General features: G+C 36.4%; 1 protein-coding gene across 6 annotated transcripts in view; it reads right to left on the bottom strand.

The window, feature by feature from the left end:
- Window positions 1-699: 699 nt before the first annotated feature.
- LOC120108207 (exportin-7-like) overlaps window positions 700-25,327 on the bottom strand; it is a 49,686-nt gene continuing 25,058 nt past the window's right edge. For 4 of the 6 annotated variants that reach the window (XM_039121786.1, XM_039121787.1, XM_039121788.1 and 1 more), the window contains 20 exons: window positions 25,003-25,089; window positions 24,770-24,922; window positions 24,603-24,698; window positions 24,367-24,426; window positions 24,127-24,248; window positions 23,926-24,013; window positions 21,773-21,877; window positions 21,589-21,693; window positions 21,456-21,508; window positions 21,313-21,376; window positions 21,087-21,221; window positions 20,856-20,968; window positions 20,683-20,776; window positions 18,398-18,617; window positions 16,344-16,474; window positions 12,173-12,319; window positions 11,803-11,931; window positions 5,716-5,814; window positions 2,290-2,328; window positions 700-1,360 (listed from right to left, as the gene is read on the bottom strand). In XM_039121786.1, the coding sequence (XP_038977714.1) occupies window positions 1,223-1,360; window positions 2,290-2,328; window positions 5,716-5,814; window positions 11,803-11,931; window positions 12,173-12,319; window positions 16,344-16,474; window positions 18,398-18,617; window positions 20,683-20,776; window positions 20,856-20,968; window positions 21,087-21,221; window positions 21,313-21,376; window positions 21,456-21,508; window positions 21,589-21,693; window positions 21,773-21,877; window positions 23,926-24,013; window positions 24,127-24,248; window positions 24,367-24,426; window positions 24,603-24,698; window positions 24,770-24,922; window positions 25,003-25,089 (2,178 nt within the window). In that variant the 3' untranslated portion in view covers window positions 700-1,222. Of the gene's footprint in view, window positions 1,361-2,289; window positions 2,329-5,715; window positions 5,815-11,802; window positions 11,932-12,172; window positions 12,320-13,694; window positions 13,870-16,343; window positions 16,475-18,397; window positions 18,618-20,682; window positions 20,777-20,855; window positions 20,969-21,086; window positions 21,222-21,312; window positions 21,377-21,455; window positions 21,509-21,588; window positions 21,694-21,772; window positions 21,878-23,925; window positions 24,014-24,126; window positions 24,249-24,366; window positions 24,427-24,602; window positions 24,699-24,769; window positions 24,923-25,002; window positions 25,090-25,327 lie in introns of those variants that run through there. The other 2 variants (XM_039121790.1, XR_005509671.1) reach the window with 2 other exon arrangements.

Here is a 25,327-nt window from a genome sequence, read left to right as displayed (position 1 = left end):
TTAATTAATTTTTAATTTAAATAAATATAATTTTGGCTAATCACGCCATCTAAATCTCTATGTCAAAAATATTCATAAAAAAATAGTGTTTTGTAAGAACATACATGTAAATATCAATTTAGAAGAGTATCCATGCAAATTCTAATTTTTAAAAAAATATTTAAGCAAAAATTTAATTTTTTTGTATAGATCCTTCTAAAATACTCTCTAAAATTGCTATTTACATATATAAACTTATAAACATTTTTTTTCTTTTCATGTTTTATCCATTATATTTTTGCCATTTCAATTTTAAACCGCTATATTCTTAACAACATTAAATGATATAGACACATGTAAAAAAATACAAAATAAATATTTTATAAAAATATACATGCAAATAGCAATTTTAAGAGAATATTTATATAAATTTCAATATTTAGGAAGGTATGAGAGTAAAGAACCCTCTCATAAAATACCATGCATTAGTTTAAGTAGCAGATGTTAGGGATCTCATTGCAACAACCGGAAAACAAACTGTATGGCATTTGGAAGCCAACCAAGACATAAATGAAGCGTTACGAACAGATTCTAAAACAGGAATAATTACACATCACCATGACAACTCAAATCATTAACCAGATACCATATACCTCTTTGAAGGGTGAGAAACAGAAGCTTCCATGATAAGATATCAAAAACCATGGATGCCTGATGAGCTGGTAACAAAAATATTAGAACATAAAATAACAAAGGTAATGTATATAACAGCTCCAACAAGAGACAGCAGTATTTACATCTTTTTATCTTTCTTCCCCTTGAGAAAAAGAATTAGATCTTTTAGACACGGATGTTTGTTTCAGACAACCTAATGACAGCCACCATCCCTCTTACAGCAATTTTAAAATTCTGCTGTACAAAATAACCTGTAAAAACCCCAACATATTTTCATTCCCAATATAAAGACGACCAGAATGAACCACTGGTGTAAACCTACATGAATACAACTCTCTAGAGAATGGTAGCAAATATATCCCTCCCTTTCCCATTTCCCACCCCCATAAACACCCGCCACCGCGGGAAGGAGCCAAAAACCAAAATATATTGTCAACTATAAGCACAACAGAGAGTACTCTCCCCTCATGACTGCATTAAATCTAACTGCGGTTGCATAATGGAATGGAGCATCTACAGGTCACAGCCAGAAAGGTTTCTCCAAAAAAGTAATGCCACTATGCTGGTACTATTTGACACGGAATTCATGTCGAAATATGGTGAGATTCTGAGTAAATTTGTCTCTGTTCTTCGAATCCAAACTTCTTGTGACATCAGCCATCAGCTTATCAAAACATAATGAAAGGCGTTGCTGTTGATCCGACGGCTGCATATAAGCAAACAACATTTTTGTCAGAAAACAAAATGAGCAACTTGACACCAGTAGATGCACACGATTCTTAAAAAAGGAGGAAAATAGATTGCTTGGAATTGTATGTCTCGATAATTAACGGTCTGGTTGCAAGGAGAACCTCATTGAAAACTACTTTATGAATTCTAGGGCCTGCTTGGTATTGCCTTTGTTTCTGTTTTTGTTTTCAAAAAACCAAGAAAATTGAGCTAGACTGAATGCAACTACATAAGGAAATGCATTTGTTTTTCAAATAGTTTTATAAAACCTTTAGAGATTTTGGCATCACAGATTTATTGCTTACAAAAAGTGAAAATAAAAGCAAGGAATGGCAGAATTTCCATGTAGATGTCGTCTCCAACATGAATCTCTAGACAGTATTTCACTTATTTGTAGGGAAACAAGAACCCAAAACAACAACAATACCACAAAAACAACCATACCAAAGAGGCCCCAAGTTTCTGTTTGTTTCAACAGAAAATTGAAGCTTTGGAAGGCTTATTTCTAGTTCTACAAACAAGTATTTACTTTTCCATGAAAAAGCACATTCGTTTTCATGAATTTCCTTGCAACCAAACATACTAAACGAAACAACTTTTTATACCAAAAACAAAGAAAATAAGAAGATTTAAGAATTTTAACATAATTTCCAGCAGTATCTTTTCAAACATCAAATGAAATATCTCGCATTGTAATTAAAAAAGACAAGAACCTGAGAGACAAAATCTTCACGTCCTAAAATCTAGTTCTTTGCCGCTTAAACTAGGCCTTAACTAGAGGCTAAAAAAATAATAATAATAAAAGAAATGTGCTAACATTTACAAACAAGTGGTCTGATAGCTGATCAAGGACAAGGAAAAACACAATAGTACAAATGATCAAAAAAGGTGGAAATTGATGCTAACCTGTGAAGCCAAGATCTGTACTCTCAAATCACTGAACATCTGCAGGTGCAAAATACGTAAAGTCAGCAAAGAATCCAGGCAAGGACAGGATATAATACAAAAAAATCATTTGAGATAGCAGGTTTCAGAATAACCAAATACAGAACTAATCTGAACATTTGCATAAAAGAAAGTTTACAAAACATAGTGCCTTAACCATAAAACATCTTATATGGCAGATGAAGATAGGTCAAGAAAAAGAATAAACATGGAAAGACATACAAATGATATGATTATGACCATCTTGTCCAGTGATAATAAAGGATTAAAAGTCTCAATTACCTCAGTGACTATTCTTCAGTAAGAAATAACACAAAGAAAGTGCCCACACTTATAATGTTATACATCTTTTATAACAAATGATGTAGAACAAGAAAAATTATAAACGTTCAATAATATACATAGCATACAACCATGACCATCATGCTCCAGTGATGTTGATGGATTAGATTAGCAGTCTCAATTATCTCAGCTACTATTCTTCAAAAAGAAAGAATACAATGGAAGTGCCTATACTTGTATGTCTTAGCAAGTTCCAACTTAAAACTGCATGTCTGTCTTCACTAATTCTTTACCAATAATCAGGAACATGACCAAATAGAGACCTCCGCTAACTACATCAAGACTTACAAGGCCATCACTAAATATAGGTTTTCGTTAAAGGCTTGAAAGCTACACAGATGCAATTTGTACAATATGGAAGGCCATGTATATCATAAAAAGAGTACGATCATCTTCAGATAAGGAGAGATAAGGAGAAACATCAATTTATGGCTAAACTGGAAAACCGTGACATCTTGTTAACTTGGAACCACAAATGTTGACTTTTATGGAAAACAAGGAAGCTGAGTTGGAGGTTCAGGCATCCATATTTATGCCACGTCCATACAGTAAGATCCTTTTTATTATCACAAACATAATGAACCATGCAAAACTCAAAAACTGTGGTTTATAGTAAAAGCAACTCTCTACTTTTTTATCTAAGGGGTAAGACCGCCTCTCTACTCCATCCAGCCAATTATGATCTCATTACACAAGTCATCCTAGCAAATCAAACACTATTACACTTCCATCTCAACATTCTCATGTATACCATGATCATCCTATTTACATAGAACCTCTTTACTACTGCAATAGATGTATTTAAGTCACTAGGCATGCATCAGTCACATAAGATCCAAAAATCACCTCTCCATTTTATCCATCCAAATGTAATCCTATAACAAGCCTTACCAATCTCTCCATTCTTCCCCACAATTTATCCCAGGTCGATCACAATATGTTGTATATGGCTCGTTCACTTGAATAAGATTTCATTTCTAGTTCCATTTTAATAGCAGTCCATATACTCTATTTTGAGTTAGTAATTTTAATATTAATAACTTAAAAAGTTTCCTCCATGTCCCAACAGAGCATAAATTCCATTCACCTTCTCACAACTACCATTATGTGACCTACAAGTTATTTAACCACATTACAGCTGAAAAATTAGAAGTTCATCTATGATTAGTTTAAAAATATTTGGGCCTAGTGTTCATTTATGTTACAATCCAAAGACATTGACACCTGTTCTGCTACTCCATTATAATGATTAATCCAATTTGATGAAGACTATGAGCCATGAATCTTTTCATAAAGAAGCATAAACTAGCCTCCATTTTTGACCTTCCTGATGTGAAACCAAATTGGTCCCTCAAGGTTGGTGTTACCTTCCCCCCCCAACCCCCATCTTTGTTCCATAACCCTTTCCTATACCCTATAGGCCATTTTTGGTTGTCAGGAATGGGAATCAGGAATTATTTTCCAAATCTAGAAATCTATTCCTGTGAATTATAGGGAATGATTAACTTGGTTCCTATGTTAGGATAAGTATAGGTAATGACTAGGAATAAAGCAAATTTGGCATAAAATATAATATATTATTAATATAATTAAAAATTAATATAACATATATTATTTAATAAAAATATCAATATTCTAATATTAACATCAATAAAGTACAATAGCGTTATTAAAACATAATTGTCAACCATTTTTCATCTCATATTCTATCTCTAAAACCTGAGTAACCACTTACAAATATCTTATTCACCTCTATATTTCCTTGCAGTGACCTACGCATAATAATGTAAATAATAAATAAATTTCTTTTAAACTATAACTAATCCTTTTTTGATGCAAAAATTTACATTGTTCTCCATCCACTAACATTATTTTCCATCCAAACATATATTAGCATGTAATGTTAACCATGTTCCTTGGACTAATCTTACAATTTAGTTTCATACGAGTTTGAAATAGTGATTTCCATGTCATCACCCCTCTTCTAACTCTCCACTCTTTCTTGTTAACCTTCCAATTCTCACAGTAGCAAACACAATCATTATCAAGCATCATTCCCTACCTTTGCTCCATTTGAATGCTGGAACAGAACTTCTTGTCCTCTTGTACTTTGTACCACTTCCATCAAGAATAATCAAATTACCAAAGTCAAGTCATGGCATGTTGTTTATGGATGGCTTAACTAACCCTTGCCCATTTCTCACCATCATCAAGTCACACGATGTTGTCTAATTCATTTGTTAGCAAAACAAGGCGAAGTTGTTACTTGTTAGACACAGCATACAGCCAACCTTTATATATTAATGAGAGAGGGATTTTTGAGTTTACTATTGATTCCCATTTTTGGAGGAAGATAAAGTTTATCGGTTGCAGACTTGTAGTAAGCTGCATAATCTAACGCAAATATTGAGTAATGATTTAAGAAATAAATCTTTCATGTCATAATAGTTACACCAAAGGAAACTATTAGATTATGCCAAATAGAAAGAACAAACATTTTTTGCAAAATATATAATAACTAGTCATTTATCCATTCATCCAAACAGCCAAAGTTCCTCCAATTTAGTGGTCAAAACCAACCGAACATATATAGGCATATAAAAAGCCACAATCTGGCTGACATACTTCGCTCGGATGAACTTGGTTGCTTGGAGGACTAAAAAAGAGGCCCACATCAAAACTTTATGGATGAAAAAAATGAGACCATAAGGTACACAGACAAACTAGTTTGCTTTTCATTAGTTAAGAGCATTCCAACAAATAAAACTTCAGCACTTTTCAACTTCCTAGAAAAAAAACGTATGAATCCCATACAGATATTAACTAGATAATGCAAAGAATTGTTGCATGAATAAAATTCATAAAATTCAAAATGCAAACAACATCAGTTTAACTCTCATTCAAGACTGTTTATCCATAAATTATGACATAAATATGCCAGCATCCAATTCATGAATTCTTCTGCACAAAACGAATTTCTAGCATAGAGCATATATACAATATAAAAACAACAACAGGTGCAAGATACAAATCAACGAAAGTCACCTGTTCACTAATAAGAATTAAGCTCAGCATTGGTCTGCTAAGACTCCACTGATTTCCACAATCTTCAAATAAAACTATCTCAAACAGTGTCTTGAGTATCTGTTCAAAAAATGGAAAAGATATATTAGTGCAATGGAAGGAATGGAAAAAGCAAGCTAAGGATATTACACAAAAGAAGGTAGCTTGAATGTAAATAAGCATTCTGTATCCAACTATGTTAGTGGTATTTATGCTCTAACAATGTACTACATAAATTAGATAGTAATTTTTAAGCAAGTATTAGATATAGTAAAAGGTGGTCTACCATAAATCTCCAAGACAGACACGCGGCGGGTGGGTGGGTGGGTGGGGACAGAAAGAGAGTGAGTGAGATAGTAGGGCAAATTGTGGTTCTGCAGAATATGCAGAAAGCAAACAAGTATAGTGCAACATTACATTCTATGCTGAAAAAACATTTGTAATGTAAAGCTCTCATAGTAGAAAAATGCATGTTTTCACTAAATGTTTTCAAAAACCCAAAAAAGATAAAAATATCCTAAAGATAAATGTTTTCACTAAATGTTTTCAAAAATCGAATACGACATGAGGTCTTGCCCTCGGGCTCGGAACTATGCGATCGTCTTCCTCTCTTTTTCTTCCTTACTCTTTCCCATATAAGCTGGACTTCCCTTTTTGCTGAAGAGCAAGCATAATGCAGCATTCTATTAAATGATAGATTTAGTTTTGCGGATAGAAATTTGTTGGGAGATTCGATCCTAGCGTTTGCCGTGGCTAACAACCTCGCAATTGCAAACACATATTGCAAACACATTTTTTAAGAAGAAAGATGAGCATTTAGTAACTTTTAACAGTGGATCAAATTTATCACAAACAAATTACTTTTTATTAAAAGAAGAGAAAGATGAACATGTATCGATTCTAAAGTAATACAATGAGAAAGTTTAGCATAACATAGGTTGCAAAGTTCGCCATCTTAGTATCGACCCCGTACGAGTATCATCCTATTAATCTTTGATTTATACACCAAGTGCAAGAAAAAAGAAAATAATCTAAAAATTTGAATATTATATATTTTAGGAATAAACTATTAAGGAAGGAAATTGGAATTTAAGGATTGAACTAAATAAAAAAGCAGGAGCAAATGGCTAATTGTGGTAAGAAGGCAGCAAAAGATGTTTTCGAGGAATCAAAAGAGAGAAGATATACAATAAAGAAACTTTGCTATGGAATAATGAGGTACAAGAGACAATTGAAATTTTAAAAAAAAAAAAGATTGTTCTAAATAATGGCAAAAAAACAAATGATGGTAAGGATTTTATAAGATCTCAAGAGACCAAGAAAAATGCAAAAATTCTATGAATGCAAAACATGTAGCATACGATAATTTACATATCAGCTTGGGTTCATAAGGTGAGAATAAAATTTATCGAATAGTTAAGCTAGAGAGGAAATCTAGATACATTGATAAGTTAGATGCATTAAAAATGAGGATAACAGGATATTAGTGAAGGATGAGGAAAATAAAGAAAGATGGAGATAGTATTTTGAAATTTATTAAATGACAATTCTAATAAAGAAAACTTTATTGAAAAAGTAAAATTAGGGCATAAAGGTTGTGGTCATTCAATTCACAAAAGTGAACCGGAGAGAGCTTTGACAAGAATGTAAAAAGATAATTGCATTAAGGCCCAATAAAATATCTTGAGATTTGGAAAATCATCAAAGATATTGGGTTAAACTGGCTTAATAATTTACTTAATGAAATTTAGAACTAAGAAAAATCCAGATTATTGGAGGAGAAATATTTTAGTAATTGTCATAGGAATAAATATGATGTCCAAAATTATTTTAATTATCAGGGAAATAAGTTTATGAGTCACTATAAAATTATGAGAAAGGATAACTAGACCTAGATTAACAAAAGTAACAAGTACATCATATAACCAATATGGATTTATGCCTGAAAAATTAATCACGGAGGCTATCTTTTTACTTAGACAATAGATTGAGAATTATAGAGAAAAAGGAAAAGTCTGCATATGATCTTCATTGACTTAGGGAAAGCATATGGTGGATTTTCAGAAGGAAAGGCGTCCATAAAATTTATAATGGAATAATTGGAGAATGTAGTGCTGGAGAATTGATGTGTTATGAGTTACTACATAAGTATAGTTACAATTACTATAAGCTTGCAGGATCAACATTAAGTCTATAGCTTTTTGTTCTACTTATAGATGAACTTCTAATATTCAAAAACATGCATTCATGGTATATATTATTTGTGGATGATATGGTGATGGTTGATGAAAAGAAAACTAGATTAAATACTAAATTAGACTTACGAAAGAAAACTTTAAGAATAAGGTATAAAGATTAGTAGAATAAAGATAGTATATGACATGTAAATTTGGTGAGAATGAAATGAAAGTACAATACCAAATAATATTGATAACCAAGAGATACTATAAAGAGGTGAATTTTGTTACTTAGGATCTACTATACAAAATAGAGAGAAAGATGGAGATATATGTAATAGAATTTGAGCTAGTTGATTGAAGTGGAAATGTGCTTCTAGAATAATATGTAATATGCGTACATTTTAGAGATTTAAGAGAATTGTTTATAAAACAATAAGGCCTGCCATATTGTATAGCTCAGATTGTCAAGCAATAAAGAAAAAAAATGAAAATAAGTTGAATGTAGTAGCAATAAGAATGTTAACATGGATGTATGGTAAAACTAAGAGAATAAAATAAAAAATAAATAATTTTGAGGAGCTATAGAAGTCGCATAAATTAAGAACAAAATTATGCAAATTCGATGGAGATGGTATGGACATGTACAAAGAAGATCCGAGGAGGCTCTAGTAAGGAGAGGTATTTTAATCTGTTGAAAGTGGTAAGAAAAGAAGTGAAGATCTAAGATAACACAGATAAAGGTTGTCAGGAAGGATGTGGATAAAGTTAGAACAATATCAGAGGTAGCCATAATGAGGATCCATAAGGCGGATCCAAATAGTTGGAAAAAGACTTTATGATTATGATTATGATAATGCTTCGTTCTATTCTATGTTGAAAAACTTCATATGCCAAAGCTCCAATACTAGCAAAGCATGTCTTTACTAAATGTTGTCAAAAAATCAAAGCTCAAATACTTTATGGATCTTCATACTCATAATAACACCTAGACTTACTTCAATCCTCTTAAGGCTAAACACTTTGAATGCTTCATCTTAATGCAATTGTTAGCAATGTTATGTGGATTTGCCAGTCTAACTAAGAAGGGGCGTTTCAACATGTATCAACAACTAGAGACTGCTCATCCATGTCACATATACACAGACAAGGGAAGTGGTGGATAAAGGCTAACAAATAGGGGAAGAAGGGCAAAAAGAAGAGCAATGGAGAGATAGAGGGAGAGACCAATGACTACACTGATGTTGCCAAGGTTGGACACCCACCATTGCTACTGCCATCACTGCCACCTCTATTGGCGCTCACTACTGCCTCTTGCTGCATCAAATGCAATCCATCCTTGCCACTGCATGAGCAATACTCTTGTCCTAGATGAAAAGAATGGAGAAAGGAGATGAACAAATGCAAGGGGTTCTAATGTCGTCTGTATTAGGAATAGCAATAGGTAGGGTACCCGCAAAATTTGCCCTAACCATGTAGGAACTCGTTTAAAATCCTGACACCCAAACCCATCCAAATCTAATTCAAAATTTGCCCAAAAATATCCCAAACCCATCACATCAAAAAAGGTTAAATCCATCGGGTATCTGAAATCGCCTGGTTAATCTTTATTCGGATTGGGTTATTCGGACTAGTTCGGGTACCAGACCAAGAATTACAAAAAAATAAAAAATAAAAAAAGGATGAAAGGTAAAGTGGACAGAGGGACCTTTGTATAATGACCTGGATATATAACTAATATCAAGTAAAAATCAATAATACACCAAACTTCTAATTCGACCTTTAACAAACAACTATAATCTATAATATCAATATTAAGTCCATAATCCCTTCATCCCCCTATTGTGTATATATTTTTATAAATTTTTATAAATATATATATATATATATATTATATATAATCAGATTCAAATAGCGGTTACCTGAGGGTCAAAGATGCTCAGCATAATTTGAAAGAAAAAAGAAAGGCAGTTGCAGCCCCGAGGGAGAGAGTAAAAGAGTTAGTTCACTAAGAGGCCAGGGAGAGCAATGATGACAGTTCTAATGATCATGGATTTGGTTTCTAGGGAAAAAGTAGAGGATATGAGACCACGTTCATGAAACACTTCCGTAGGGTGGTCTTCGATTCACTGGTGAATTTCAGTTTACATATGCTACATAGGATATGGACCATAGTGCACAAGCTGGTAGAGCCCACGAGAATATGATTACATATAGGAGACGGTCTCCTCGAGATCATTCAGGAGAACATGATGCAACTGCAAATGACCTTACACGTGAAGTAGGATCCATAGACATATCAGATTCTAAGTCGCATTTTGGATTCTATTAAACGCAACCATAGGAATCCTATGATCCATACAGATATGGATATGGTGCATCTCAAGCATCATCTTCTAGTGGCTATTATCCCATAGCTTAGAGCACCTTACCGGTCCGATTTTGCTACTAGCATATTCGGATGAGTCCCTCTACAACCGTATTATCAGCTAGAGGACACCTCTTAAAGCCAGAACTTCAGTGAGATATCCGAGATTGGTTATAACCTAGAGCACTACCTTACAAGATGAGCATACAAGACTACAACACTGCTTATTTCGAAAAGTTGGTTCATTTGCCTCATGACTGTATTAAACATCCGGATATCTACGGAAGATTGCCACTTGATAAGATTCTAGATATCGATAAGTACGTTATACTTTAAATACATGCAATTGATTGTATCATTATATGTTTTGTATCTTACTTATTAATTTTAAAATATTTCAAATTTTCGCTAGCATGTGAAGCCAAGATTGCTGATTTTTTCTTTACATTTGGTGTCAGCCCAACGCTAACGAAAAAGGCTAGGAGTAGCAAACGCAATGACACAGATTTGCAAAATTTTTGCCTCCCCAAGATAACATTATTTCAAAGCAATATCACGGTAATGTAGAAAAATCACTAAAAAACATGAAGCATCATTTAGGATGTACCAAGATGATAGAAACATCAAAAAATATCAAGAAACATCAAATTAGACTTAAAATCATTCAAAAATAAAAAAAACAATTTTTTTCCATTAAAGATTAAAAAATTGAAAGAAAACAAAAAAAAATGACATGCCGATTCAAAACCGGCACACCACTATGTACCGTATATCGGTACGGTACCGAACTGATAGTTGACCAATACGAGTCTTGGCACTGGATCGTCTAACCTTAACTACCTCAATCTCTTTTCTTTTTCCTAAGTGATGTCAAATCAATTGATATATCTGCTTATCTTAAAGGGCATATGTGGATCCAACCTCTCTCCACATATTACCAACATGGACTCTGACATCTCCTAACACTATCCTAATGAATTAGAACTTTAAAAATAGACAAAACATGCTAATGAATTGTATAAAGTGAAGAAGATAATTCTTTGATATCATTTTTAACTTTTTATGAAATCTTATTTTTGGAAGGAAAATTGGATTTAGACTAAGTTCCAACTAGAACTAGGACAAATCCATAAACATATAAATTAGATCGACCACTCCCAAACCTGCAGCCAGCTATTTTGTTATAAACTGAAATGTTGAGCAAGGAAATGTTATGCCTGATTTCAGTGCATTTTAATTGCTTAGTGACAACTGTTCATTGCAGGTTTGTACAGGTCTATCCAGATTTAGTGAAAGATGCACTATGTATATTACATGAAAAGGGAAAAATATAAACAATTGGTTGATACATAAGAAACCATTAAAATCAAAACGTTATTTTAGTTCATGGAATCCATGTATACATGAAAATTGACAAGGAATAAACTAATGAGATACAAACTGATAAAAACATCATGTACTGAAAATAATTAATAAACACATCAGCAAATGATTTTTAGGTACAACAAGATGATAAACACTTACCTCAGGAAACAAATTGGCGCACTCTGCAATATGCCTAGCAAGATTTAGTGCAGCTGGCGATGGGGGCACCTCTGCTGCCGTTATGTTATTGAAGTAAAATGCAGCAAGGTTATCCACTGCAGATGCACACTGAAAGAAAAAGAACATTAGCTAAAATAAAACAGAATTTACAAGTAATTACACATGTAAGCAACAAGCAATGTTCTGTTAAGAATGTCATAATCCTTTAGCATACTAATAATTGTTTCAACTTTCAACATTTATGATAGGTGTTTGAGTGAAGAAAGGAACACGGGAAAAAGCAAAATTAAAGGCAAAGAAATAGATAATTTGTTCTCGAGAAGGATGAAGCACTTAGTGCAACACATGCCTGAGATGAGATACCAGCATCCAAGCCTTTTAAACCAGATTCAAGCGAGCCAACAATATGCATAAAGGTGCTTGTATCCAGGTTCAAAATGAAGGAAATATGGTTGTTGAACAAAACCTCCAGAAATGCAAAGTAAGCCTTCGTAAGCTGAAAGAGAAGAAACAAATCATATGTGAAGTTCATTTGACAAGGTCCTCAAAACCATAAGAAAAAAAAGGCAATTTTTAAGGCAGCAAAATCATGTGTGTGTGACACCATAGACAGGAAAACTTAATACAATATTATGACCAAAATGTGTTTTGAAAAAAATTGCTTGCGCACAATTCCATCAAATCAGTTTTGATCTGTCCCCAATCCTGTTATAAGAATGGGAAGCATGCTGATATAGTTCTCCAAGCTAAAAAGACAGAAATATAAATAATATGCAAGAAAACATAAAATTACCAATTTTGGACTTTTCTAATGTGAAATATAAAAAATATAAAGCATACAAGATTTTTAAAAAGAAAAAAGCCTTTTCTGAACGCATACCAAATCCTAGTCAGAAAAAGACAAAATTATACTGAGTGATTTCATGCTACCTCAATCTTGAGGTCCATGACTTGCCTAGGCCCTTAAGTTTATAAGAGCCAGGCCAAGGCCTAGCCTTCCAGAGAGGCCTGGATCCAGCTCACGTCCAGCAGATATAATTTTACATTTAAATCCAAGTCAATCATAAGGAGCTTGATGTTGCCAATATGTTAGAAGACCTTTTAGGGGGCAATAAGAGTAGTGGCCACTATAATTATTAGGGTGTTCTCAAGGGCTCCAAGTATTAGGGGAAGATGATAAAACACCCCTACCAACCACCCAGTCTCTAAAGCATAAATTATTTGTTGTTTAGAACCTCTGACTAACAGCCCTTAGAAATGGACCACCCAATCAACAATAACAAATTCATCAGATTGCTGAATACCTGGACTTCAAGCAGATAAGTTAGGTTGGTTTCAAATATTTCAGTAATTAAAACAGAATAAAATATACAATCTAATTACCCAGTGAAGAATTATGATAGCAGACTAAAAGATCAATTCAAAGCATGGAATGCGGAACCGTTCTGAACCGGACGATTCCGCGCATTCCGAGCCGTACCAGTGGCTCACCGGTACGGTTTCGGCATTAAAAATGGCTCGCTGCGGAGCCGGAGAAGAAGAGAAAGAGAGAGCGAGCGGGCGAGAGAGGAAGCAGCCGCGGACGCCCGCAACTGCGGGGGACCGGCAGAGGCCACGGCCACGGCCGCGTCCCATGGCTGTACCAACTCGTTCCGCCGAGGAACCGGTACCATTTCCTCCGACCCTGATTCAAAGACAAGAAGGATAAGAAAGAAGTAACAACTAATAACACTCGATAGCAAGATGTGCCATACTAGTTGGTACCATACCATACCAGCACCAAACCATGATGCCATACCATACCGTATCAACACTTGGTACACCAAGTTGTACTGTACCGACACTATAATAGGATCGTACCGATGGCGAACCTTTTTCGATAGTTTTAAAAATCACTTGGGATGCCTTTTATGCCTAAGTAGTGCATCTGTTTCTTAAGCAAATTATTCTTCGAAATAGAAAGATGTCTGCTGACCAACATAGAGAATTTAGAACATATAGTAGATGCCTCTGAAAATCTGATGAAACACTAGAATGGCGCTATGCCTGCAAACAAGAAGCAGAATGTATTCAAGACAAATCCAGCAATAGTGAACTTGAGATATGATTTTAGCAGGATAGCAAACCGTGCAACAGACCCCAAAACATGTGAACTTATTTTATGAACTAAGTATTATATATGTCCAACTTTTGCTAATGTACTGGCATGAAACCACGAAATTTGCTTATATATCAAAACCCAGTAGCCATGATAAGCATATGACTAATGAATTGGTAACAGTTACATAGCATAGCATCTCCATTTACTAAGATGTACATCAAGGTGTGGATTTTATCAGCACTGAATCACATTGCACAAGCTCCAATATTTACCTGTCAAAGCTGCCTATAAATATTGTGTTACAATTTAAGAGGAGAGAAAGGTGTATAGGTTTGCTGAATATAACACCTGTCAGACAGATGAACAAAAGCATTCAGCCATCTTTTTAAAAAAGGATGTATAAAGCCATCTTATGTATTTTGTCCAAAAGCCTTTTTTTTGGTGCTAAGACAGGCGATTCATATCTGACGAGTACGAATACACCCAATAAAGTCAGAAAACAGAATATCTCGAAGCACCCTAGGCAGCTCCCCATCCCCAACCCACACGGTACTATCCGTATAGCTGGCCACATAGGCGGCCACCCAATCCGCAGCTCCATGGAAAACATGCTTGGCCTGAAAGGCCACTCCATCCTTTGTCATGGCCCAGATGTCACGAAGCAGAGGGTGGACGTCACCCACACCCCTCGGACCCTTCTGGATCCAGCTAATAATCGTGGCCGAGTCACCCTCTAGGACAACTGAGCGCGCTTGCAACTCTAGCCAGGCATGTCGAAGGCCTGCCCAAGTGGCCCTCAACTCTGCACCAGAGACCGAAATATCGAATGCTGACAGCCACCAACTGCTACCACTATGGCGTTCTGGTCTCTGATAACAAACCCCACGCCACCCCGCATACCTCCGTCCGAGACAGACCCATCAAAATTGACCTTGAGGAAGCTCGGAAGTGGGTCTCCCAGGTGAAGAACACCGTACGGGATACTGCCTGAACAGGATGGGAACCCCAGATATTCTAAGCTGTCAAAGGCGCTTCTGCATATGTAATATGACTGATTTCCGCCACCTGCGCCCGGGCGCTCTCTACCACGAGCCTCGGCGACACTATACTCACCAAAGATTCGAGCATTCCTTGCCAGCCAGATCTAGTAAGCTGTGGAAGTCACTCAACAATCTTTAGTCGCAACGGTGGCGTACCTGACCATCGACGGATGGCCTGCAAAAATAGGTCCCTCTAGCTCCAAGCTTCCCTCGAGATCCCTGCCAAATGCCAAGCCGCTCTTGCCCATGCACACTGAAACACTGCATGATCCACCGTCTCATCAACACCGCAAATCCCGCACTCTAAGGGAATCCGTAGTCCACGACCACTGAGAACTGTTCTTGTTAGTAGGCGATCCCAGACCACCTTCCATAAGAACAGTGCAACCCTTGGGTGGAGGCCATGTCCAAAGCCCTTTTGATATGGACTTGAATAGGGAAGTGTATGCCAGCATCATCTTTCAATTGATGTGGCAGGCTCACGTTTGTAATCAAAACATCAAATTTGTAATACAACCATGAGTTTAAGAACATCACACAACTTTTTCCTCCTAATATCGTATAAGTAGAAAGTATATTCATGAGCTCAGAAAAAGCAAAAAACATATGAATCATGGAATGCCGTACCGGTCCGTACCGGCCGGTACGGGCCGGTACGTACCGGTCCGGTCCTAGACCGGTACCGGAACGGATAAAAAACCGGTATTTCCCGGTTTTTTATCCGAACCGGCCGGTACGGGTGCGTACCGGCCGGTTCGGGCCCGTACCGGCCGGTTCGGAGCCCGTACCGGCCGGTTCGGAGCCCGTACCGGCCGGTTCGGAGCCCGTACCGGCCGGTACGGGCCTCGTACCGGCCGGTACGGGCCTCGTACCGGTGCGAACCGGCCGGTTCGCACCGGTACGATTTTTTTTTTTTTTTTTAGAACCACAGCGCCGCGCGCTGTGGTTTTTGAAACCACCGGTACCGGCCGGTACGGACCGGACCGGTACCGGCCGGTACGGACCGGACCGGTACCGTACCGGTCCGGCCGGCCACCGGTACGCCGACCGGTACCGGTACGCCGACCGGTACCGGTACGGCGGACCTTGATATGAATAAATAAACATAACCATGCATTTGCATACAAAGTCTTTGCCATTTGAACATCACCTAGAACAGATCCCATTTTCATGGTATTCATGAGTATAGGACCAAAAATTCAATTTGCTGTAATGCTAGAAATGATAGTGCAATATTAGAGCATCTATAGAGGTAAAGTTTGACCTATTTCTCACTAAACAAGATTAAGCACGAAACAGAAAAGTACAAGCAACTACATGAAGATATTGTAGGACAATTTGAAAGAAGACATGTTTTCAAGCCAAATCAGACATCTCACCTTTCGGAATGCCAATATATCAGGCAGAGGAATTGATAGAGTCATCTTTAGGGAGACATCAAGGGCGTCCGCAAGTGCCCTATCACCATATAATTCAAACACACCGAAATTGACATAATTCCCGGCCAATGCTGTGATATGTTATACGAATAACATTAGATTATTCGGCAAAAACTAGATATTCAGGAATACCATAAACTGAAACACAAGTTAGATGGAAAATTCAAACTGAAAGCAAGCAACAGTAATTGAAAAAAAGGAAGAAAATAGTAGCCTGCTAATATTTGCTGTCAAGCAATTGACTTGTTTCAAGTGCGCCATCCTCTATCAACTTTGATGGTATTAAGTGGTTAACAAGGAAAAATCAGTGCACAACTTCATAATGCATAATAGAGATAAGGAATACCAACCCCCTGCAGAAGAAAATACTTGGACTTGCAAAAGCTACCTTGAGAAGGAAAAGGTTCTGTATAAATGTTGTTATGGTTGTAATACTGCTCCTTTTCCATTTAAACTCCAACAGTCAAACAAAAGTATTTCACATGTAATCTCATTTGGTTCAACCACGGAGTCAAATGCCAACAAGCAATGGTATATAGTGACCACTTTGTTCCAATGTCAACATTGTTATGGTTTTAACATGTAGACTGGTATAGCATTGACAGCCATCAAAAAATGTTCCCAAGTTTGAAGTACTAGCACTAGCAGCCATATACCAGTTAGGGACTAGTAAACTATGATACTAATACATACCATACAGCAGCAACCAAGGTTTGCCGTCTTGGTACCGAACCCCGTACCGGTGCCACACTAGCACTATATCCATATAGTACAGAATTTTTTTGGCATACCGAGTGTCGGTACGTCACCTGTACCGGATAGCGGTACCAAACCGGTATAGTATGGTACGATATGTCTCGTATTGCCTAATTTGGGCCGATAAGACAAAACATGCCAGCAACAAAGCGTACAATGTTTGGTGCAAAACATCAAAGGAAATACCAACTGCCACATGTCAGTACAGTACTATAATGAGGAATGCAATCTTCATCACATTTAATATAGTTAATTATCTGAACCCTTGCATAGTCACAAAGTGTTCCCTATATAATACTTAGTGCATAAACTTCCTAATATGTGTTCTTTTTCTTGTCACTCTTTTTCAATGTTCCCATTCAATCAGCATGCCCAAATTCGGCTTAAAGCATAGCAGCTGACAAATCAAGCAATACCAGTTTAACAGCACCATTCAGCCAAGACAAATGCATCACATAATGCCAGCATTTGGAATATTTACTTTGAACAATTTCAAATTTCGTATCTTTAAATTCTTTCATCTAGAAAACCAACATAGCGTCCACTTTGTCCATAATAAATCATTTAAAACTACTTGTCCGTGAATAATAAATACCTCAAGCTGTCATCCAATACCAGCATCATGCAATTATGCTGAGGTTTATGCAAACTGGCCGTCTTTATGCCAAACCAATAACAAAGGCCCATGGCAGAATCATAGTACAATAAGAATGCATCCATATCAATGAACATCAGCAATAACAAGGACAACTATGAAACAAGTTCAGTTAGCATACATCTAAATCCAAACATTGGTCAAGATAGCATTACACCTTAAACTGAAGAGTTATGTAATATTTTTATTAGCACAAGGTTATAAATGCTACACGCTGGTGTCATGCCCACTTGACATAGCACAACACATCCAGTGTCATGTCATGGTAATGCTTGGCATGCACTAGCACACATAACGACCAATTATGTGTCATGCCAAGTTGACATGAGGTGAAGGCCTCAGTCAAATCCTTAACAAGAAAACAGGCATAGAAAAATGTGGAAGAGCAAGATCAATTTGTCATCTATTAGTTAGCATAATTAAGAAGCAAATAGGCATTAATTAATATCAATCAGAAAAAAGATTACAGATTTACATTCAGTACAAAGAACATTGTAAAGACAAATAACAAAGTCATGGTATTAGGATTACCATTTAGCATTCAAGAAATGCACAAGCATGAAGAAATGTAGCATGAACTCACCCCTTGTAAGAATGATTAATGAGATCCATATTCCTTTGTATTTGTTAGCATAAATATCCGCACTGTTTGGAAGAGAGAGGATTCTTGATCCATATGCCACAATTAACTTGCTGACTTCCCGGAATAAAAGAATCCCATTAGGAGATGATGAATCAAAAGTTAATCGCTGAGCTTTGTTTAAAACAAATTCTGCCATGAACTTTAGCAATGGTGTTGTAACCTGCAAGAATCAATAGTTTTGTGAACCTACCACTGTGACTACTGGTAAACAATGCCAACGAGAAACAACACTAAAGAGACAGAATATTTCACATGATAAAACAAGATGGAAGACTGTGTTACAAGGAGCAAAGAATCTACAACAGATCATACAGATCAGAATGTGAGAACTTGTCAATCCAAGTAATGGCAATACAACTATATTCAAAGTAGTCTACATTTGCCCCATCTTTCAAATGTTTCACATCTGGATTTTTTGATTTTTTTCTTAAGTTCCTGCATCACTCTTTAACAACTTTCTGGACCATAAATCTTTTTCACTACGTAACTAGTTCTAAAATCTTTGCGACAGTTATATAGAAGAACCAATAAATGTGGACATGCATGCAGAAAAGCACAAAATGCATTAGATTGTTAGAGAGGCAGCAGATATACAGTAACAAAGTTAAACATCAACCAAATTTGCTACAAGCATGGACACATGGTATCATTTTTATTTGTCTGGATACATGTTTAAAGATAAATTTTGTTATTTTGTTAACCTACTTTGATAAGCCCTTTAAGACAACTCACTGTTAGTATTTCACTTCTCTTTAATTCTAACTTCTTGGCTATGAGTTTAGGTTCAATGCACCATCCCTAATTTTTGGACTATAGTTCAGATTCAATGCACCCTCTTCTGGCAGCCGTAACCCTGCTCTTCCTTTTTCGCCTTTCTCATCTTCCCAATCCCAAGGCTAATCTAAAACCATGTGATCTCAAATGCTGCACATGTTCGAATAACAACCGCACTGCCAATTATGGATATCAGTTTTGGGATTCAGTTGACAAGCATACTCACATATGCCTACCACCAGCGAACCTGAAGTAAATACTATACAACCTATGCATCATATAATGGTAAAAGCCTTTAAAATCCCAGCCCAAACCCCCCTCCAACCCCCTAAACACCCTTTTCTTCTTTCAAAAATTACATGGTGTCATATAAATAAAGCTTTTGTCAAGAACCAGGCAGAATCTTTGATTAGTGTAAGACTATGGTGTAGATGAGAGCCTACAGAAGGAGAGAAACCTATAAAAATAGTATTTATGAGTTAAGTATCAGTCTCCTAATTTGCAGCACACTCATGGTACTAGTACTCGACCGTTGCCAAAAAATATTAAAGCCCTGATTGACATGGTAGAGGGGTACATGTGTCTGTGAAGGTCCCCAGATAATCATACAAGATAAAATGAACATTCCTGTAATATAACATAAAATTCATTCAACTACAAGAGAAGAAAGCTTCGTAACAAGCACAGCATCTTCCCATAGAAGGCCTTATGATGGTTGGTTGCAGTTTGTTCCCGCAGAATATCAAGAATTCAAAATAATCAACTGAAAAAATTTATCAAAAACACCATATGATAGTGATAATCCCCAATGAGGAACTATGGAATAACAAAATCATTCGTACTAGAAGAATAATATAGAAATTACACAAGTGTCTGAAATGAAGACAGCGTTGACAAAGGTGCTCCAAGCACTTACCTAGGTGCTCGGGCAAGGTGTGACAACCACAGAGCACCACAGAGACCCCAATCAAGGAGTTCAATGAAGCACCATCTAGGCAAGAGCCTGGCTCAAAGTGAGAGGCATTCCGGCAAGCATCTCCCTAATTCCAGCACTATTCTTTATAACCCCTTTTTGGTGAAGGCTTGAAAGCAAACTCTAGGATATCCATTATTTTGTTTTAATATTTTGATTAGAAAGTTATCTGCAGTAGTGGTATTTTGATGCCATGTTTGAACTTGGAAGCTAGTTTAGCATGTCCAATGGTTTGTTTCTGCTGCCTCTTTTTTCAGCGGCATCTTATGGAAATGATATTTTGATGTGATGTTTTGACAGATGCCGAACTTGATATCTAATCATTGTTTTAAATGTAACATCAGAATGGCAAGGATAGAATATAACATGAAGAGAGAAAAAGAACACATGTAGTATTAACATAAACAAGCAGCATGACTGGAGATGGAAAGAGGCAAAATTACCTGCCATCGCATGGTAATAACTAACAAGAACTCACCTCTGGCACGTCAGTCCAATGTGAGATGGCTTTGAGGAGAAGTGGCATGTGTGATGGATATAACCAATCAAAAAGGAGCCCATATGTTCTACGACTGAAAAATTACAACAAAAAAGATATCAATAACACCATCTCATCCAAGCTTTAACTTTAGAGATGGCAAGAAATGGTACCTATTTGTTGCCATTGCAATTCCTCTGAGATCCCTCATCAAACCAATAAATGCATATTTTACAGCATCAGTGCGAAATGCAGCATCAGGAGTTGACTCCAACCTAACCATAACCTGTGATATCATAAACGTCACTTCAGGCCTTAGGAATGGCACCAATAGAAGTGTTAATGCTAAATGAAAGGAGAACTCATAGAGTTAGCTGAAAAACTATCAAAGAAGGATTCAACACCTGCAAAAGTGGCTCCATTGAAGATTTAAATTTCACAGGGCTGTCTTCCATAAAAATCAAGTAACCAAGAGTATAGTAAAAGGTCGTTCTACTGCGGGAGCACCTGTATTCTTCCAAGAATGGAAAGTTTTCCCTCTGAAATGGAGAATCATGATAAAAGTTCAAAAAATTTCCGAGACAAAGTAATAATGAAAGAACAGAAAATTTATCTGGGGTTTGGAATTACTGTGTGATGCCCAATGATGAACTTTACAGTATCCAACTTAAGCAAAAGCTTGCCTGTCATATATCTGCAAGCAACTCCAAATAATGAGAAACTTTACATCCAGGTTTAGAGAAACAGGACAAATTTTGAGCAACAGAACCCACCCAGATGCTAGCTCCAGAAAAAGGGACAAAGTGTGCTCAATAACCTCCTCGCTCTGCAAGCATATGCAAGATAAAATTCAATATTCGATCCTTAAAGCAAGAAATTGATACAGAAGAACACTTGAACATTCACCTCTGGATAGCGCTTAAGATTTGTAGCAATTTTCCCAACAATAACATTAAGCAGGACCAAATGATCATTGAGACCAAGAAGCTCTGATAATCTTGAATATAACTGCTGTAACAAAACGGAAAGGAATCAAAATTACATAAAAATAAATCTAATAATACAAACTTGAACATTGGAATGCCCTTACCTTGGATGAATGCACAGCTTGATCACCAACATATGACTTTCGAAAATTCTGAAAAAAGGTGATAATGGCACGATCAAGTCTTTGCTTGCTTATCTCACCATATCTCTGAGAAAAACAAAAAAGAATTGCTTATACACTCACAAATAAGGTCAGAAACAGGCATAACATTAACTGACTTAGAATTTAATGGTGAAATACACCGATAGGAATTATACTAATCAAGGATTAAGTGGTACAGCATACACTGAAATAGCATAACATATGCAGCAAAGACCTCTGACGGCACTTGTAAGAAAACGGTACTGAGATACATCAAAAAAAAAAAGATGAAGAAGAAGAAGGATAACAGGAGGAGAACCTAAAATACATACTTTCCTGAGACAAGGGATTTAAAAAATTACTTATATGAAGGACAATGTCCCAGTGGAAATGAAGAGGGATGTACAAACACATCCAACATTTAGATACTATTACACAAAGTGAATAGTATCTAAATGTTGTATGAATCAGACATGATGAGCAAACAATATCTACTTTCCTTTTAAAAAGCAAAATGTTATAACAAGACAAAATGCAGCAAAAATGTAGGATCAAAAAGGAATTTCACCCTCACAAAAATAACCAAAGAATACTATCTCTACTTCTACTAACAACAGTTAATCAAAGCATCAGTTCACAAAGTAAAAGTGAGGGAAAGAAATCAGGTTTGGACCACAATAAGGGTGGTTCGAATCCAACTGGTTAACCAAATCAAATCTTATAAATTGACTAATCAACAGATTGTCAACCTTAATCCAAATCTTTTAAGCTGACACAAACATCAAGTTTCATTAATGGTTATATAGAGTTGTAGTGTACAAATTTATAAATTCATATAAACATTAATCTCTCTATCTTTCATCTGAAACATGGAGGGAATGCCACCATCCAGATTTGAAGACAAGTCCATCAGATATGGATCTAAGTATCTAATAATGGATGTTTATAATAACTATATTATAATATAATATAATATCATGAACTAGTGCCGACCCTAATGGTCACACCCCTTTGCCTAGCAACTAAAGCAAGGTATGCCATCTTGGTGCCGGTCTCCGTACCAGTGCCACCATGTTACTGTGTCAATACACCCAATAGCCGGTTCGATGTACCAAGTGTCGGTACACGCCCCATATCATGTACTGGTACCGAACCGGTACGGTACCAAACTGGTACGATATAGTACGCCCCTGTACGGTCCAATTAGGTATGATACGGCATACCTTGAACCAGAGGTTCTAGGTACAAGTCTCGAGGGGTACATCCGAAGTGCATTGGACCATTTGGATGTGGGCAATTATAGTGAGGGAACTGCAGGTGCGTCTTCAATACTTTCTCTCACAAAAAAAGTGTCACATAATATTACGTCTTTATCCAGCACCAGCATGGAACATAGTAGCAAATCCAGTCGAGTGTAATTTGGAGATGTTGGGTCCGGTTAAGGGCTGAACCAAGCCTGATCCTACCAATATTATACCCAACTCCAGCTTTAGCCTGAGAATGAGCCACCAGAACACAAACTGGACATCACTGCCAAATTTTTAACCAGAACAAAAAAGGAAAACTAAGAAAAAATATCTAAATTGTCATCATCCATAAAGATATTAATAACTTAAGCATAGGAATTGATTGTCTTGTCATTGGTACCAGTATCAGATGCAAATCACAAGCTAGACATAAGCCAACATAAATGGTACAAGAGAAATTTTTTGCAAGAATTTGCAAGTAAACCAAGAAGATGTTTCAGATTATAATATATATATAATCAGATGAGAGTGTAAAGGACAGTCAAGCTAAAATACAGATTATGATAATTTCCCTTGTCTAATTCCCTTCTGGAAGCATATCTGGCCAACCAACTAGAGACCCGAATGAATATCAAATCATTTTTCTTCATTTTTCAAACATTCAAATTACATTCTCCAACTCCAATTGTCATGGTGTTCATGTCATGTTTGTACATGTACTTACTACCAAAGAAACAAAACAGTAAATAACCAGATGCATATACAAAAGTCTGAATGAATGATGAGAATAAAATTATTAGTCCATGCTAAAGTTTATAGCTCATCACAAATTCTGGATGGCAGAGAAACCCACTCCCACTTCTTTACCTGAGAATGCAAGCCACTGTCTGTGATATTTATCAACTGTAAAACATGTGCTGCAAGTTCGGCATCTATTAATTCCTGTGACTCCGTACTGAAACAGAAAAGGTGAGAAAAGATAGCATTACTCTTTCCACTTTAAACTTAACATGGCTTCTTCCACTTTAAACATTATTTAGAGAGCCAACACAAAAAGCATTGACATACCTACAGACGGTAGTCTGTTTAATCTTGAGAATAGCAGCAATAATATGGACTATCCATGCAAGCTGCCCTTCAATCACAGAAAGTTCATTGACGTCTCCAGGAACTGGTGATCTTGCTCTTTCCTGCAAACATCAGAAATGCTATAGTTCCTCATGAAGGAGCGAGGAAAAACTCTGACCTTCCTCTAATAAATCCAACTAAATCAAAATATTAATGGCATTCAAATTTACAAAAACATACCGTATAAGCCTGCAGAATAGGTTCCATAATCTTTATAATGTATAAACTACTGCTTTCATACTGCAATTCAAGGTTAAAGTAACACATTAATAATGACAAATGTAAACTTGAAGACCAACTTTGTTCGTGTTGCAAAGCTAACATGACAGAATAAACATTAATTTTATCCACAGACCAGGGAAGCCAAATATATATTGAAGAAGCTAGAAAAGCACAAAAATTGAACAGATGCCTACCTGGAATCTACACAGGTAAGGAAAGCACTCCAGCTGATCCTGAAGAAGTTCGACATTGTCCAATGGATTCTCTGAGAGGTCATCTGGAAAACCAGCCTGATATGGAGATAGTCAGTATAGGCAGACCTTTTTGCAAGAAAAAAAGAATCTAGAAGAAAAACTTCTACCTGAACAGAACTGAATCTAGAGGTGATAAAGGCCTCAGTGATTTTAGGCACAGTTTCATCTAGCAGACTTGGTGTGTCACCCTTCAAATAAGGCACAGATGTCACCAACCTGGACCAAAGCCCAAGAAGGTAGTACACACTACTGCTAGCCCACTAGCAAATAGGCAAAAAAGAAACTGTCAACATTTGATTCCACTAAAAAAAATGAACAGAGTGCAGGATTCCAAACAAACCTGCCATGACTGCAATGATTTTGTAGTGAATTCTGCTACTAAACGTATCCAGTCGCCATAGATCTCCACGTTCAAAAGCTCAGATAACTGAAGCATGCAATTCAACATATGAAACAATTAACGAGCAGTTAACGCATAGAACATATGTTCCCATCTTTGCCATCAATTAGTGCAAATGTTATAAGTCATCCAACTAGAACACATTTAGGCATTTACATATCCCATTAGATTAAGTCAAATCTTCAATAGGAAAACTATATCTACCGATGTAACAGAATAAGACACATGCAGAAAACATGTGTAATCTGATTTAAAAGATACTGTT

The sequence above is a fragment of the Phoenix dactylifera genome, unplaced genomic scaffold (genome assembly GCF_009389715.1).
Source record: "Phoenix dactylifera cultivar Barhee BC4 unplaced genomic scaffold, palm_55x_up_171113_PBpolish2nd_filt_p 001224F, whole genome shotgun sequence".
Taxonomy (NCBI): Eukaryota; Viridiplantae; Streptophyta; class Magnoliopsida; order Arecales; family Arecaceae; genus Phoenix; species Phoenix dactylifera.
The sequence above is the reverse complement of the archived record's forward strand: the minus strand, read 5'-3'. Positions and strand labels throughout refer to the sequence as shown.